At 36.7% G+C, this 15,091-nt stretch overlaps 1 protein-coding gene across 11 annotated transcripts in view; it reads right to left on the bottom strand.

Annotated features, from left to right (window-relative positions):
* Nucleotides 1–15,091, bottom strand: part of ITPR1 (inositol 1,4,5-trisphosphate receptor type 1) — a 386,707-nt gene that overhangs the window by 37,019 nt on the left and 334,597 nt on the right. For 5 of the 11 annotated variants that reach the window (XM_031954255.1, XM_031954258.1, XM_031954291.1 and 2 more), the window contains 6 exons: nucleotides 14,750–14,914; nucleotides 8,242–8,437; nucleotides 7,244–7,336; nucleotides 6,186–6,328; nucleotides 5,430–5,595; nucleotides 3,641–3,801 (listed from right to left, as the gene is read on the bottom strand). In XM_031954255.1, coding sequence (XP_031810115.1) covers nucleotides 3,641–3,801; nucleotides 5,430–5,595; nucleotides 6,186–6,328; nucleotides 7,244–7,336; nucleotides 8,242–8,437; nucleotides 14,750–14,914 — 924 coding nt within the window. Of the gene's footprint in view, nucleotides 1–805; nucleotides 810–2,710; nucleotides 2,718–3,640; nucleotides 3,802–5,429; nucleotides 5,596–6,185; nucleotides 6,329–7,243; nucleotides 7,337–8,241; nucleotides 8,438–14,749; nucleotides 14,915–15,091 lie in introns of all 11 variants that reach the window. The other 6 variants (XM_031954269.1, XM_031954277.1, XM_023498140.2 and 3 more) reach the window with 2 other exon arrangements.

Genomic DNA, 15,091 nt, shown 5'->3' with positions numbered 1-15,091 from the left:
TGGAGGTGAATACTGTCTTTGAGAGGAAAATAAAAAGAACTTTTCCTAACAGACTGTAAAGACTAATGAGAAACCAAGGATTCCTCTTTCATGTGCTATAATAGATCAAGATGCACATAATACATTTATATGTGATATATAGATTATACATATAACACATAAAGACACATTTATATGTGTATTGTACATATATGTGTATATGTATTTGTTATTTATAACACATAACACATTTGTGTGCATCATACATATACATGTATGTTATACATAACATAACAGACATTTATATTTGCATTATACACATATATGTATTACATGTATTTATATATATAAAACCTATAACACACACACACATATATATAACATATACACACATATTTATATGTATATTATACATATGCATGTTTATGGATTATATATTTGTTACATACAACATATAACAAACACGCATATTTATGGATAGTATACACATACATGTATGTGTATTTGTTACATATGTGTATAATATATGTATTACATATACATGTATTATGTGCATCTTGGTCTATTATAGTACATGAAAGAGGAATCCTTGGTTTTTCATTAGTCTTTACAATCTGTTAGGAAAAGTTCTCTTCATATATGTGTATATATGAAAAAGTGTATGTATATATATATCTATACTCACACATACACACCCTTACATGAAAGGCAAAGGGAACTCAGGCTAGATTTGGAGTCAGCTGGAAGCCCAGCTCCTTTCGTCACCTCCTCTACTTATCAACAGCCTCCTGGCCAATTGCCCTGCTACTTGATCTGTGTCTGTTACAGATCTACCATGTGAATGTCTACCTACATGTCTTCCACCTTCTCAAGTTGTTTCTTTTTTACAATGCTGCTGTCATTGTACATTCGTTCTCTTGATTCTGTTCACTTCACACCAATTTTCCCACATTTCTCTGAAACATCTCTTTGGGTCATTTTTTAAGTTATAAAAATCTTCATGACATTCATATATTATAATCTGTTCAATCTTTCAGCAGTAGATAGGTACTTCCTTTAACTTTCAGACATTTGCCTCTATAAAAAGTTGCCATAAATCTTGTTTGCATTTTTTCCTAATTCATGGATCTCTTTGGATATAGGCCTAATGGTAATATCACTGGATCTAAGGATAGGTACTATTTAATAATTTTTGCAGCACAGTTCTAAATTGTTTTCCAGAACAATTGGATCAGTTTATAGCTGCATTAGCAGTGCATTAATGAGTCTGCTTTCCTGTAGCTTCTCCAACATGTATAATTTTCCTTTTTTGTCATCTCTGCCAGTCTGATGGGTATGATTTTGAGATTGAGCCTCGGAATTGCTTTAATGTGCATTGTGCATGGCTCTAATTATTAGTGGTTTGTAGAGGTTTTTTTTTTTTTTTCATGTGGCAGTTGACTTTTTTTTTCCCTTTGAAAACTACTCATTCAATTCTTTGGTTACTTATTAGTTAGGGAATGACTCTTATATTTAATAATTTCAGTCACTTCCTTATGTCCTGGAAAAGAGAATTTTATCAGAGAAGCTTAATGCAAAAATTCCCCTCCCCCCCCAGATAACTGTTTCTCTTCTAATTTTAGCTGTATTGGTTTTTTTTGTGCAAAAGATTTTTAATTTACAATTAAAATATATGTTTCATTCTTTGTAATTCTCCCTATCCTTTGTTTGGTCACTTGTCTACAGATATAAAAGGCAATTTTCCCCTTGTTCCTCTAATTTATTTATGATATGTAATGATATGTTTATGATATGATAATTCATATATTTAGAGTTTCTCTTTGTATGTAGCATAATGTGTTGGTCTAAATCTAATTTCTGTCAGATTGGCTTCCCAATAGTTTTAGTCAAATAACCAGCCAATTCTTACGGAGTAGCTGGGTTAATTCCATATTTCAAAGTCAATTCTCATCGTTTTATAGACCTACTTTTCAGTAGGTCTCTAAATCATTTAGTTTATACTACATATTTAAACAATTATTATCTACTACTAATCCTTTCCAATTTGTTTTAACTCTCCAACAAAACCATAAACTCCTCAAGGACAGGGACCATGCTTCATATTTCTTGGTACATACTGCTAAGTGTAAGTATAGACACACCACGATTTATATTTGTTTTTTTGACTCTAATGCTTCCTAGAACTATGGGTCAAATCATTTGTTTTACAAATCACTGGCATTGCTTATGTTTAAAAACATACAGTGGTTTCCCATTCCCTAACTTGACCAATTTTCCTCCTGATCTTTGAAGTCTTCACTTGGTTGCCCTCAATCAACTTCTTTCTGCCCAGCTGAGATTCCTTAAATTAACCAAACTAATCTGCTTGCCATTCATCCTATGCTTTTGTGTTTGTTCTCTGTTCTCTTCCTTCTTTTGAACCGTGCTCAAAGCCATTTTCAGGAATCCTTTCCTGTTTTAGGAGTTGTTGCTGCTGTTCAGTTATTTTTCAGTTGTGTCTGACTCTACGTAACCCCATTTGTGGTTTTCTTGGCAAAGATACTAGAATGGTTTGCCATTTCCTTCTCCAGATTAGGAAACTGAGGCAAACTGAGTTAAGTAACTTGCCCAAGTTCACACACCTAGTAAATGTCTGAGGCCACATTTGAACTCAGATTCTCCTGACTTCAGCCTGGCATTCCATCCACTGCCCCACCTAGCTGCCTGATTTAAGAGCACCCAAAAGCTTTACTTCTTTCCTCTACACTTAATATTCAGTTTGTGTTATAATAATCTGGACTGTTAGTATATACTATGAAGCATAATGATTTTTTTAAATAACTTGTACCCTCCATTTCCTAAGCCAGGTTGTAAGCTACTCATGGACAAGCACTGAAATCTTGTTCTTCTTGGGCTTGAATAGCTCTCTGTAGCATTTATCACAGGAGTGTTCCACAACTATTGCCAATAAACAGCCAGGCAGCAAATGAATTTGAACTGAAAGCCTGCCACCTATAACCAAGAGTTATTTACACATAAGATTTGAGCTTATTTATAAATAATATTTTACAATCACAACTTTAAAAAAAAAAAAAAGGGAGGTAGGGATCACTTAGGATAAGGTATTATCAATCAGCATATATGAGTCTCCATTGCCTGGAGGGGAAGCTAGTGAGTAGTAGGGCTCTGAAAAAATAATGGCACCTTCCCTTCTCAAAACAGATGAGTTTAAACCACCAAGACCACCTAAGTTTTATAGCTTGTGTCTGCTCCTTTCACCATCTTCTTCCTTGCTCTTGAGAATCTTAATGAGGTTTAGACCACAGGTAGGAAAGAGCAACTGGCTTGGCAACTTCCACAGAACAAATTCTGATCCCCCTAAGGCCCTGCAAAAGCCTCATTCACTGAAAAATCACAATGACTGCCTCCTCTTCTAAGAAAATATCAGTGTTTCCAATCAATAAGAAAATTAATAGGGGATTCAAACACCTCTTTTCACCTGATCCTCACCTGTCAAAGGCACATCTGTCAAAGGCTAACTAGAGGCCCAATGAAAACGTTAGCACACTAAATGGTTCTGTTCTAGAGGGACACTAATTCATGGGAGACAGACCTAAACGTGCATGCCTCAATAGATGCAACCAAAAGGCAAATACGTCTTGAAGTGCATTTTTGTACTCACCTTGATCATTTCTGCCACATAACTTTCTGGCCCTGTGTACTCGGTGGAATCCTTCACCTTGACCAAGACAATGAAGCACAAATAATGCCACATGTTGTGTTCCTCTTTAATGTGCTCTTCAAAAGTGACCGTCTTGTTATCGAATTTGTCTCTTTCTAATCCTAAAAGAGGAGAGAACATAGTCTTTCTTTAGCACCAAAATAAGCTCTGTTTGTCCTATAAATTCCATTTAAAATGTGGATCTATTGGGCTTTCTAATGAACCCATTTATAGATTTGTACATACATTTAAACATCGTGCAGATTTGAAAAGATACCCCAGACATAAATCAGAAGTTTTGCAGATTAAAGAACTTTTGACATCATTTGATTTAATCACATTTTTTTTTAAAGTTTAAAGAGATTGCATGTTTTGTCCCAGATGACAAGAGAAATAATAGACCAAGGATTTGAATTCAGATCCTCTGGTTCCCAAATCAGTGGCTTTCTCATTATTTCATTCTCATCAAAAAATTAAGAGAATTAAGTGAAAACTTCATGCTATCCTAATTGTAGCAGACAAACCATTAGTAGATTTTGTGAGCAAATCTCATATTTAACTTCATTAATTCAAATATTTCTTGAATATCTGCTATGTAAAATGTACTGTGCTGGGAACTAAAGAAATTAAGAATATCTCTAGGATATGGCCCTTGCCTCAGAGAGCTTATCGTCTAGTAGCCAAGATTATTTCTCAGAACATTAACTTACAATACATTTAAATATAGCATCTTGATTAAATTCCAAGTTCCTTATGAGCTTGAAGCATGCTTTATGCTTCTGTATCTCTCCCCCACCCATCCCTCATGTTTAGAATGTTCTCTTTTTTGTTACTTACTGACCTTCTTGGCTTCTTTTAAGCCCCAACAAAAATTCTTTTGTTTACTAGAAGCCTTCCCCATCCCTTAGTAATTAAAGGGCTTTCCCTCTGTTAATTATTTCCTACTTATTTTGCACATAGCTTGTTTTGTATATATTTGTTTACATGTTTCCCTCTCCCCCAACCTTGAAGGGTTGTTTTTTGCCTCTTTTTGTATCCTCAGTACAAATACTGAGGATATGATGGTAGGAGGGAATGATCCATACCTTTCTTGAAGACCTCTTTTGTGAAATGATAATTGTTTTGCTATTACATTAGAAAAAATTAGGGGCAGCTAGGTGGAGCAGTGGATAGAGCACCCACTAGCCCTGAAGTCAGGAGGACCTGAGTTCAAATCTGATCTCAGACATTTAACACTCCTAACTGTGTGACCCTGGGCAAGTCACTTAACCCCAATTGCTTCAGCAAAACACACACAGTCTTGATACTTTCTTCAAAAAAATTTTTAGAGGTTAGACCTACATGCTTGTTTTCTTCCTTCTGAATCTGTTTAGAGTAGGAGCATCAAAAGAGAAGATCCAAGCTAAGGGCACAACCACAAAGTTGGGGCTCATGATACAGAGCAGAACCCTCGGTCTTTGCTCCTTAGCACTGATCTGCTGTAAGAAATGTCATAGTGATGAAAACCCTGCTCAAGGTGACTTAGGAAAGGCACTGGGTTTCATCCAAGAATACTCTTTGCTCTGAGGACAGATGATGTAGAAATAATTATATAATCAGAGCATTTCATGCTAAGAAATCCAGGGCCCATCATCAGGCATATTTTTAAAGCTCAGATTTTCCCAAAACTCATCCATCCCAATGGGATGTGGCTTCAGGCTGAACTGGGCCTTCCCTCCCTTGGTAGCTTGAGGGGAGCAACAAGACCTACCACAAATAAAGCAGGTGGTCTTCAAGATCTCTTCTTTCTTCTGCTTTTCACTCCTCAGGTCAGCAAAGGTATCGATGATGACCCCAAAAATCAGGTTAAGGACAATAATGATCACCATGAAGAAGAACAAGAGGTCATAAATCACTCGAGCAGCAAAGAGAGGCTCCTGGGGGAAAAAGAAGTGTCATAATTAATTCCAACCATTAGCTTTATTGTTTTAGTTTTGACAGTTCCATGGCAAAACAGCATTAAAAAAACCTTTAAGAAGCTTAAGCTAGACATATCTACCCAGCAACTTTCAGTGCAAACTAAAACTTCTGGTGCCCATTAGTAGTTTTCCCTCCAGACACTGAAATAAGTGAAAACTCTTACTTTCTACAAAATTAATGAGCCCAGTTTGAGTTCTACAACTGTTTCTTTTATTATATATTCCTATTACAAATCATTACTATACCACCTGACATGAATAAACAAACTTTTGGGAGTCAAGATCTTTGGGAAATGGATCTCAATCCTATGAACCTGTTGACTGGTATAAATGTTGCAATTCTTTATGCTGTTCCTTTATAGATTGCAAATTTCCATACATGACACTACCCCGATATACCAGAACAGTACGGAGAAAGTATGCACAATCGGCCACTGATCCCCATTTATTTTGCTTCTTCCTATTTTCTTCAGTATACATTTAATCTGATTTACTGTGCACTATCACCCACCCACGTCTCTCTTCCTTCCCCTTCCATATTAATTTACCTCTTTGGATGGCTTCCTGAGCACATCTCCTACTCCGCCCCCACTTCTCAGTCCATGACTCAGCACAGTAACAATACACATCAGTAATGTCTCACACGTATGTTCCTTATCTTCTTCAATTTGTTCTGCAGGAGTCAGCTCTGCTATAACATAGCAAGTAATGACAGGTTTAAAGTGTGAGAAAATATATACCATGATTTTGATTATTATATTTCTCGAATGTCATTTCACTAGCTGACAGGCCTGAAAGGAAAATAAATTCAGAAAGCAAGGGTAAAATATCCCAACGTTTCCATTCAAAATATGTAACTATCGATTGCAGCATTTCATATTTTCAACGTCTGTAGCATTAACCACGATAACTTCCTCTGTTCTGTTCCAATGGTATCCTTTCTTTGATGACATCTAAAAATATTTTTTAAAATCTATAGGATTCTGGTCCCAGTCCCAAAACTGACTCACTGCTCAATCTTAGGCAAGCTGCTTTATACCTCTGAGCCCAGTGTTCTCATCTATCCAATGAGAATACCACTACTTACCGACCTCACAAGACTACTGTGAACTTGAATTGGGATATATTGTATCCTATAAGCTGTAAAAGTATCTGTAAATATAATGTGGACCTTCTTATTCATGGTACTCTCTCCAGGCTAAAATATATTAAAAAGGTCATTTTCATTCTTATTGGTACTATATAAATAGATCATCTGACACTTTCACATGCAATATTCCTGCCCTTTGTTCAGGTCTCTCCTCTAAAACCAAAACCAAAAAAGCAAAAAAAAAAAAAAAAAAAAAAAAAGTCACTAACATTTGTGACATTTGATAGCAGTTTCATTTTTAAGCCGAGAATCTGCTCCAACATGAACCTATCTAGGTCTCAATTTCCTTACATGTAAAATGGAGGAGGGGTGGCTAACAACTCATAATGGTCCCTTCTAGCTCTCCCATTCTATCAGTCTATAAATCTAACACAGTCTTAAATGTGGTATCAAAGCCTCTAAAAAAAAGTCAGATTTAAGGTGAGGTTTAGAAGCTATTAAATTCAAAGTACCTACCTTCTGTGGATACAGGAGAAGAACAGTTTTCTCCAGCCCCCAATCTACACACATCAGAATAAAGGAACTCTCCTGCCAAACTCTCACTGGTGTCTGTAAAGACAAAGTTGGTAGTGAACAATCTGAACATATCTTGACAAAATGTTTAAAGTCATTAATTCATATCCCATTAAATAATTCTCTACAAAGATAAGTCATGTAACTGAACTATAATTTAAAAGAGTTGTAATGTATATGCTCATTTGGAAAATACCATCTCTAGATGAAATACATAAGCAGAGGATGGGGATTTCTGCATAGATCACGAAAAATATCATACTCACTAGCCTGCTTCTTCTATCTTAAAGAACCTCTCATATGGATACTACCAAACATGCACTGATTAAAGCAACAAGTATCAAAATTCTGGACATAGCATTAATTGATATTATAAGTTGTCTTAGTTCCAGAATGACTGACTTCTAATGTGTATATTGGTCAAGAGGTGAAATGAAGTTAGTTTCAACTGGTATGATAAGAGTATGTGCCCACAGATGAATAATTTTTTAAGATTTTAAAGTTTAAAGAGAGGAAACCAAAACTATAGACAAAAGTTGGTCAAAACATTGTATGTACTTCTTGTGTTGGAAGCTACTGTGAAATCTTTAAAAAAAAAAAACCCAAAAAACTATTAATCACCAAACATTGTGGTACATGTAGGTAAAGAATCTGACCGTCACTCAAATCTATGAGTTTTGGGAACCTGCTAAATTAAAGTTCAAAATCATAATCAACTCTGGAAAATTGGACACAGCACAGTTGTTTGAAACATGTGAGTTCAGTACTGCTGAAGGATTTAATTTTAAATCCCATTCTCTAGATGTTCAGAAGATATGTGTCATTAAATTTGTTGGGAAAAAATTATATAACATTATTTATACTTTTGTTCCTCTTCCCCCTCTTTCTTTATTACACCTTCCCTCGGGTTAGATAAAAGGACTGAAACATTTAAAACAGACCTGGAAGTGAGGTTTCATTGGGCAATCTATCTACTTCTAGGATAAAGTCATCCTTGAAGAACAGATAGCCCACAATGGAGAACAGGTAAACCAGGATGAGGGCAAGAACAGCAGTCAGGATGATGGATCGTCCATTGCGAGTAACACTTTTAATGACATTAAGCAGAGTCTCTTCTCTGTACACTAAGTCAAAAAGCTAAAAGAACAAACAAAATCCAAGAAAAAAGAAATTTCTATCTCAGTTTTTATCAATAATTCTGTAAGGATTTATATAGTATCAATGCAATGAAGTTTTTTTCCCCAATCCCCCTCTCCCCAGCTGCTAGTGCCTTCCCTTTTGAGGCTATTTTTTATCTGCTTTTATATATTGCCTAGTTATTTGCATGTTTTCACACCATTTGAATATGGATTTCTTAAGAGGAGAGACTGTTTTTGTATTCTTTTTATTAGTACCTGGCCCACAGTAATTAATTAATAAATGCTTGTTGACTGTTGACTGACTGATAATATTAGGTGAGCAATATCTCAACACTTTAAGGTTTGCAAAGTATTTACACATATTATCTCATTCTACCCTCACAACACCCCTAGTGGTGGAAAAGTCCATCTGACATTCACTGTTTCTTACCAGAACTAGATCCAAACTTTCTCACTTTAAATGGAGCTGGATCCAGGGAAAATGAGCAATTATTCAATGAACATTTATTATATGCCTTCTACCTGTCTAATACTCTTTAGTGCCAGATTAGAAACACAAAATCTAAATAGACCCTGCCCTCACAAGGGTGTTTAGGGAAGAGAAGGGAACATCATATATGTTATAATATAATTTCAAAGGAGGAAAGGCACTTGGAACTAGCAGGCATCTTGAAGAAGGCATTTAAACTAAGCCTCAAAGGAAACTGAAGAAAGCAAGAAGTAAAGATGAGGAGGAAGTACACTTCAGGCCTAGAGAACAACTGGGGTAAAAACATGGAAAAGGGACATGTCATATACTGAGGACAGTTCACATAACTGGCACAGAGCCTCTTTTTGTCAAGGTATCTACTACAATCTTGGGATGGGAAGAAGGGGTTAAGGTGTGAACTCAGGCAAGTCATGTTGTTTCTTTGGGTCTTGATATAGAATAAATCACTTGGACTTGACTAATAAGATCTCTTTCAGCTGTAATAATCTAACTGGACACTGACAGCACATGGCCCATTGGGACACCATTGGATAGGAGGGCCCATATTTTGACTCAGTTTGTGAGTCTCTTCTTCCATACACCTCTATTTGCTGTGGGACCCTGTAAGTGGTATACTGGACAGAAATACTAACCCAAGTATTGGGAACCTAAAGCTCTGGCCTCAACGCTACATTAAAAAGTTGAACAATCTTGGATAAATCACTTAATGTAGCTGAACTTCTGCTTCTTCATCCATAAAATTGGGGGGGGGGCTGATCTAGATGAACTTAAATGTCTTTTATTCACTTCTATTATTTTTGTCTTTCATTTTCAAGCCCACCACACAGGTCCAATTGACTTGTCCACCTCCTTAATTCCAATTAGTGTTCTTAGACTGACTATGAATAAGATACAAGGCTTAGGCTAAAAATATGAAATATACCAGGCAAATTAAATATCATCCCATTTTATATTTAAAAAATTCTAAGATCTCATTGATTTGGAAGTTTCCTTCAGGGAGACAGACTGTTGATCTTGTGGAACTTTCACATGTTCTCCTAAAACCTTAGCATATGAGAGTTGCTCAGGACTCGGTAAGTGTTCATCATTTCTTCCTAATGCCATGTTGGTACCAGGGAAACAAACAGCCTAGTAATTCCCTCTCTCCCCATGAAACCTGCCTCTCTTTCTATCATATAATTCTTCAATGACATCCTTTATTCCTGTTCTTCTTTGGAATGGCCTGTTGATTATAAGATGCATCCTGTTCATACACACCATACATCCTTCCATCCCTCCCTATAAGATACTGATCTTTAGTTCTTCAGTGACAGTGTTCTAGCTCTCTCTGCCACGCAATCCTATCGCCAAACAGCAAAAATTGAAAAGATGAGCTTTTGCTCTTCTGGGAATCTTGGAGTCCATAAAAATACTCTGCAATTTTCCAAATTAGCCTTCTCTCTTCCTCCTTTGAAACTGACTCTAAATCATTGTCTATATTGTGTTCTATTGGACATTAATTCCTTTCTGAAGAAATCATATAACCTTTACATTTGGGCACCTCTCATTATTTTGTCCTAACCCTCATTTTCCAATATAGTTTCTCTTCATCCTTACTTTTTCCCACCTTTTCTGTTACTTTTATTTGAAGGCTCTTATCAAGTGCTTCCTTGAATTTCTTCACCACTTCATCCTTAGCAAATGATGTTGAGGCATAAACCACACTAATTTTCGTGGTGATTTTTTTGTAAATACTTAATTACTGCAAATATCACATGAAATAACACGTGTAGTTTGGGGCATATGAGAAAACCCAAATCAAACCATTTCTCCTTGCAACTTCCTTCTTTTTTTTCCCTTGGTTTTGTTTATAATAAGAAAATAATAATATATAATATAATATATAAAAATAAAATGTAATATAATCAATGTTGCCCTACTAAGGTTCCATTCCCTTGTGACAGAGACAAGAATTTCACCTATAAAGTATTACCAGGCAAACTAAATCTATTGGCATTTTTACAACTGTGTACCTTCTGCTGCCTTTCCCATCTCTCTGGCACCTTCCCTGCAGATGTAGTAAGAGGGCCTTGTAGGACTGCAAGCCATCTCATATTATTCTGTATTCTATTAGTGACCCTGGCCAAAAACATTTCAACACTAGGCTCCCTACCTCATAGGGAGGTCAGTGCCTTTCAGTGATCAGCAAGGCTGATAGTTAGAAAATAGGTCTCCTTTGTCCCTTGAGTCATATTTGAAGCCTTCCCAGCATGGCTGATCCTGCCAGAGATTGTGCTTCATGATCATAGTCCCTGAAATCCTGGGACAACTCCATATATATTGAGGTTTCTCATTAGGAATTTCTTGGAGTAGTCCATTTAAGGGAGCTGGGGGTAGATTAGACAGAGTGCTAAACTTGGAGTCAGGAAATCTAGCTAAAACATACTAGCTGTATGTTTTAACCTTTGTTTGACTCAGTTTCTTCAATTAAAACAATAATAGTACCAACTCCATAGGAGTTTTTTCCTATAGTAATTTTCCCATAAATTGGGAAGATCAGTGAGAGAACAGCTCTAAAAAGCACTTAACACAGTGTCTGAACATAATAGGACTACATAAATTCTTATTCTCTTCCTTTCCCATAAAATGTGAAACTTAGCACTGGTCAAATTGATTAAATATTTTTTTTTCAGTAATATAGAATACACAGGAAAAAGTAACAGAACCTTTTTATATTTAACCCACCAAACTCTTATTTTTATTGCAGGACCCGGGGGTCTTGGAACTTGTATCTTTAAATGTTTTGATAATAGTATTTCAAATCTAATTGGTTTCTTTATAATTTGATATATTTTACTTTATTATTACAGTAATAGTTAACATTTATATGGCTCCTTAAGGTTTGCAAAATGCCAAATATATGGTAACTCTTTTGATTATTGAAACTTGTTCAGAATCATACAGCTAGGATGCATCAGAGGCAGAATTTGAGATTTTCCCAACTCCACCCTTTTTATCCACTAAGCCATAAACTGCATGCGCTTAAAAGCAGTATTCTAAGGAGGTCCACAAACCTCACCAGACTGCCCTAGGGCCACAACACAAAGAGTTCAAATACCCCTGTTTTACTGTATCAAACTAGCTTTCCTTGTGGCCATAATTTCAAAAGCATTTTTACATTTTCCACTGAGTTTCTACTATAAGTGGCTTAGCAATGAAATATTCAACAGCTTTTAAAGCTTGAAAATGGAGTGTGTGACAGGGTCACTTTTTAGCTGTGTGATCCTGCCCAAGTCACCAAAACTCTTTCAGCCTCTGTTTCCTCATCTGTAAAATGGGAATAATGATTGTATCTGTCTTCTAGGATTTTTGTCCGATTCAAGGGAGATAAAATATGTGCAACATTTTGGAAACTTTGCAGCATTATATAAAAGCTAACCACTACTGTTATTATATGGCTTGGATATTTGTTAATAACTTTGTTACTAGTCTGGAGCCATATTTTCTAGTGACTGATTAGGGCAATCCAAGTTCTTACATACAGGTCTGGGTCCCATGCTACTTTGTCTATCTTAAGACTGACTTCAGTGTCTGGCCTATGGCTCTCAAATACATAAATGCTGCCCTGGATCTCCTGGAGATCACAGAGCTGGCAACCTTCAGGACAGTGCAAGAAGGCTATCAGCAAGCTTGGGAAAGAACCAATCTTGGGTAAAGTTTATGGAAGCTGTGAATATGCTTATCTTCTTTGATGTTAGATGATTGATTAGAGAATTTTAAAAGCGAGTTGCATTATGAGTTACAAGGTTCACTGAAGTAATAAGCCTTTCACAACTGCCAGTGAAAGGGAGTTAACAAGGAAGAACATGAAGACAGTGGGAAGATAAGGTCCTACACTGGCTAAGGCCAAGGCTAAGATCACATGTATGTTAGAACCTCCCTTTTCCAAAAAAGACTCTTCTTACAGTGTTTTAATCTTGTCTTCCCCTCACCCTCCTCTACCCCCCCCCCCCCAGGAGGGTGAAAAGAACATGGTAAGACCTTGTGCAGTTGTATGACATAGCTGTGATCTAAAGCACTGGTCCAAATACAAGCTGGCCCATTGGATTCCTAGCTGTCAATTTCTAATCACAAAAGAAAGGACATTTCCCAAATCTACCTTCTTGCAAGCCTAATTGATACCTGAGTGCAGAAACATATTTGGTGCCATAACTCACTATTTCCTGGGTGCCACCGGCCCCTTTGCCTCATATCCCACAATCAGGTCAAATGTCTGAGCCGAGTTTTAAAACTCTGTCTACCTACAACTAATCATAACTTAAGAGGAAAAAACAAAAGCTAATCCTGGAAATTTTATCTCTGAAGTACATACCATACAAAGAATTTGATGTATCTCAAAACTTGTCAATGAGGGATTCTGAGGTGGGGTAGGAAGAGACTGAATTTTTAAAGTTTCAGCCCTTTGTTAAACTAACTTGCCAGGCTAACCCTTTAGAAATTTTCTCTATTTTCTCTAATTTAAAAAAATTCTAATTTACCAAAAGAAGGGACTCAATCTTTCTACCAAAGGTCTGTATTCCTATCCAAATATAAAAGGAGTGAACAGTTAATTGATTCTGTAATCAAAAACTCAGCTGTAAGGAAAGGGGCCTGAACAAACTCATTTCCTAGAAGCTACCAAGACATTAACTGCCTGCATTGGATCAGAATTAAATGACTTGTTTTGAAAGATCTTCTGTGCCAATAGCTATACCAAGTAGAATACCCAAACCTTTTGATTCAGAAATAGTTCTTAGTTAGATACAAGTCTGAACTGAGTACTTAACCCTCAAATTTACCCCAGACAGCTTTGAATCCAGCCAATCAGATATACCTTTCCAGGCAAGTCATAGCCAAAATAGAAAGAGGAGGGCTCTAGGGGAAAATGGGGACTTTTCTTTCTAGTTTTTAAGATCATTTTTTTTTAAATAACAGAGAAGCAGAAAATTTAACTTGCAGTAAGTCACACAGCAGACTATAATTAAGCATCCTTAAACCTTTTAAATCAGGTCTACTTTCTATGCACTTCTCTTCCCATTCCCCACACAAATGAGGTGCTGTCTAATATTATATATATATACATATATATATATATATATGTATACATATATAATTTCCTTTGTCATCATAATTAAAGATGTTTTATCAGTTGGAGAAATTCAGAGGCAACACCATCAAAAAAAAACACAATGCAATGTGGTGGTTGGAATGTTAAGGTTTTAGGCCAGTCACTTAATCACTTTAAGCCTCAGTTTCTTTATTTGTAAAACCAAAATAAAACCACCTGCCCAGCTTCTTTTTCATTAGCCACCCCTTTCCCCCCCCTACCCAGGGCTGGTTCACATCCCTCCTTCTGCCTTCTAGTTTCTTTCAAGGCTTGCTTCAAACAAATCTCACCTTGAGTAGGAGACAATCCTTCAGACCTCTTCCAGTCCTGCTTCCAGAGCCTCCCCTCTGACACTGCCTTTCTATTACTTGTGTGTACATATTGAGGTTGTGGACTTATTAGCATGGGTTTCCTGCCCCAGAATATGATATTTGTGAGGACAGAGACTCCGTTCCTGTCTTTCTCTGTATCCCCCATGCTCAGCCCAATGCCTGGTGCTTAATAAGTGCTTGTTCCCTGACTACTTCACTAGGCGGTTAGCAGGAGCAAAGGAGATAATCTAAGTGAAAGCCTTTACAAAATGATAAAGTATGTATGTCAGCTATCATCAGCTCCTGGTCTAGAATCTTAACCCTGGCAAATGCTCAAGAAGCATTTTAGAATTGAACAACCAAACCTGAGAGTTGGTTACCTACCAACAGACTGTAGAAGAATTCATGAACGAAGAGTCCCATGGCACAGATGAGAAGATATAAGAGGTGATAAAGGAATTCTACATCCAGGATCATCGCCCGGTATCCTCTTGTGAAGGTCCCACAGTTACCAACAAAGCTCATCAGGAAGATGATTTTGTTACAGACCTAAGAACAGTGATAGAAAAGGTTAGACATAGCAGAACACTGTCAAATTAGAGAGAGATATAAAAGCTCCTCTCCCTCCTCATTTCCCCTTCTTCCTCCCCATCCCTACCACTCCCTTTCCTACTATTCTAATGCCCACTGCTTAAAGCATGGACCCCAAAATGGAATATTGGACTA

Source organism: Sarcophilus harrisii, chromosome 1 (genome assembly GCF_902635505.1).
Source record: "Sarcophilus harrisii chromosome 1, mSarHar1.11, whole genome shotgun sequence".
Taxonomy (NCBI): Eukaryota; Metazoa; Chordata; class Mammalia; order Dasyuromorphia; family Dasyuridae; genus Sarcophilus; species Sarcophilus harrisii.
The sequence above is the reverse complement of the archived record's forward strand: the minus strand, read 5'-3'. Positions and strand labels throughout refer to the sequence as shown.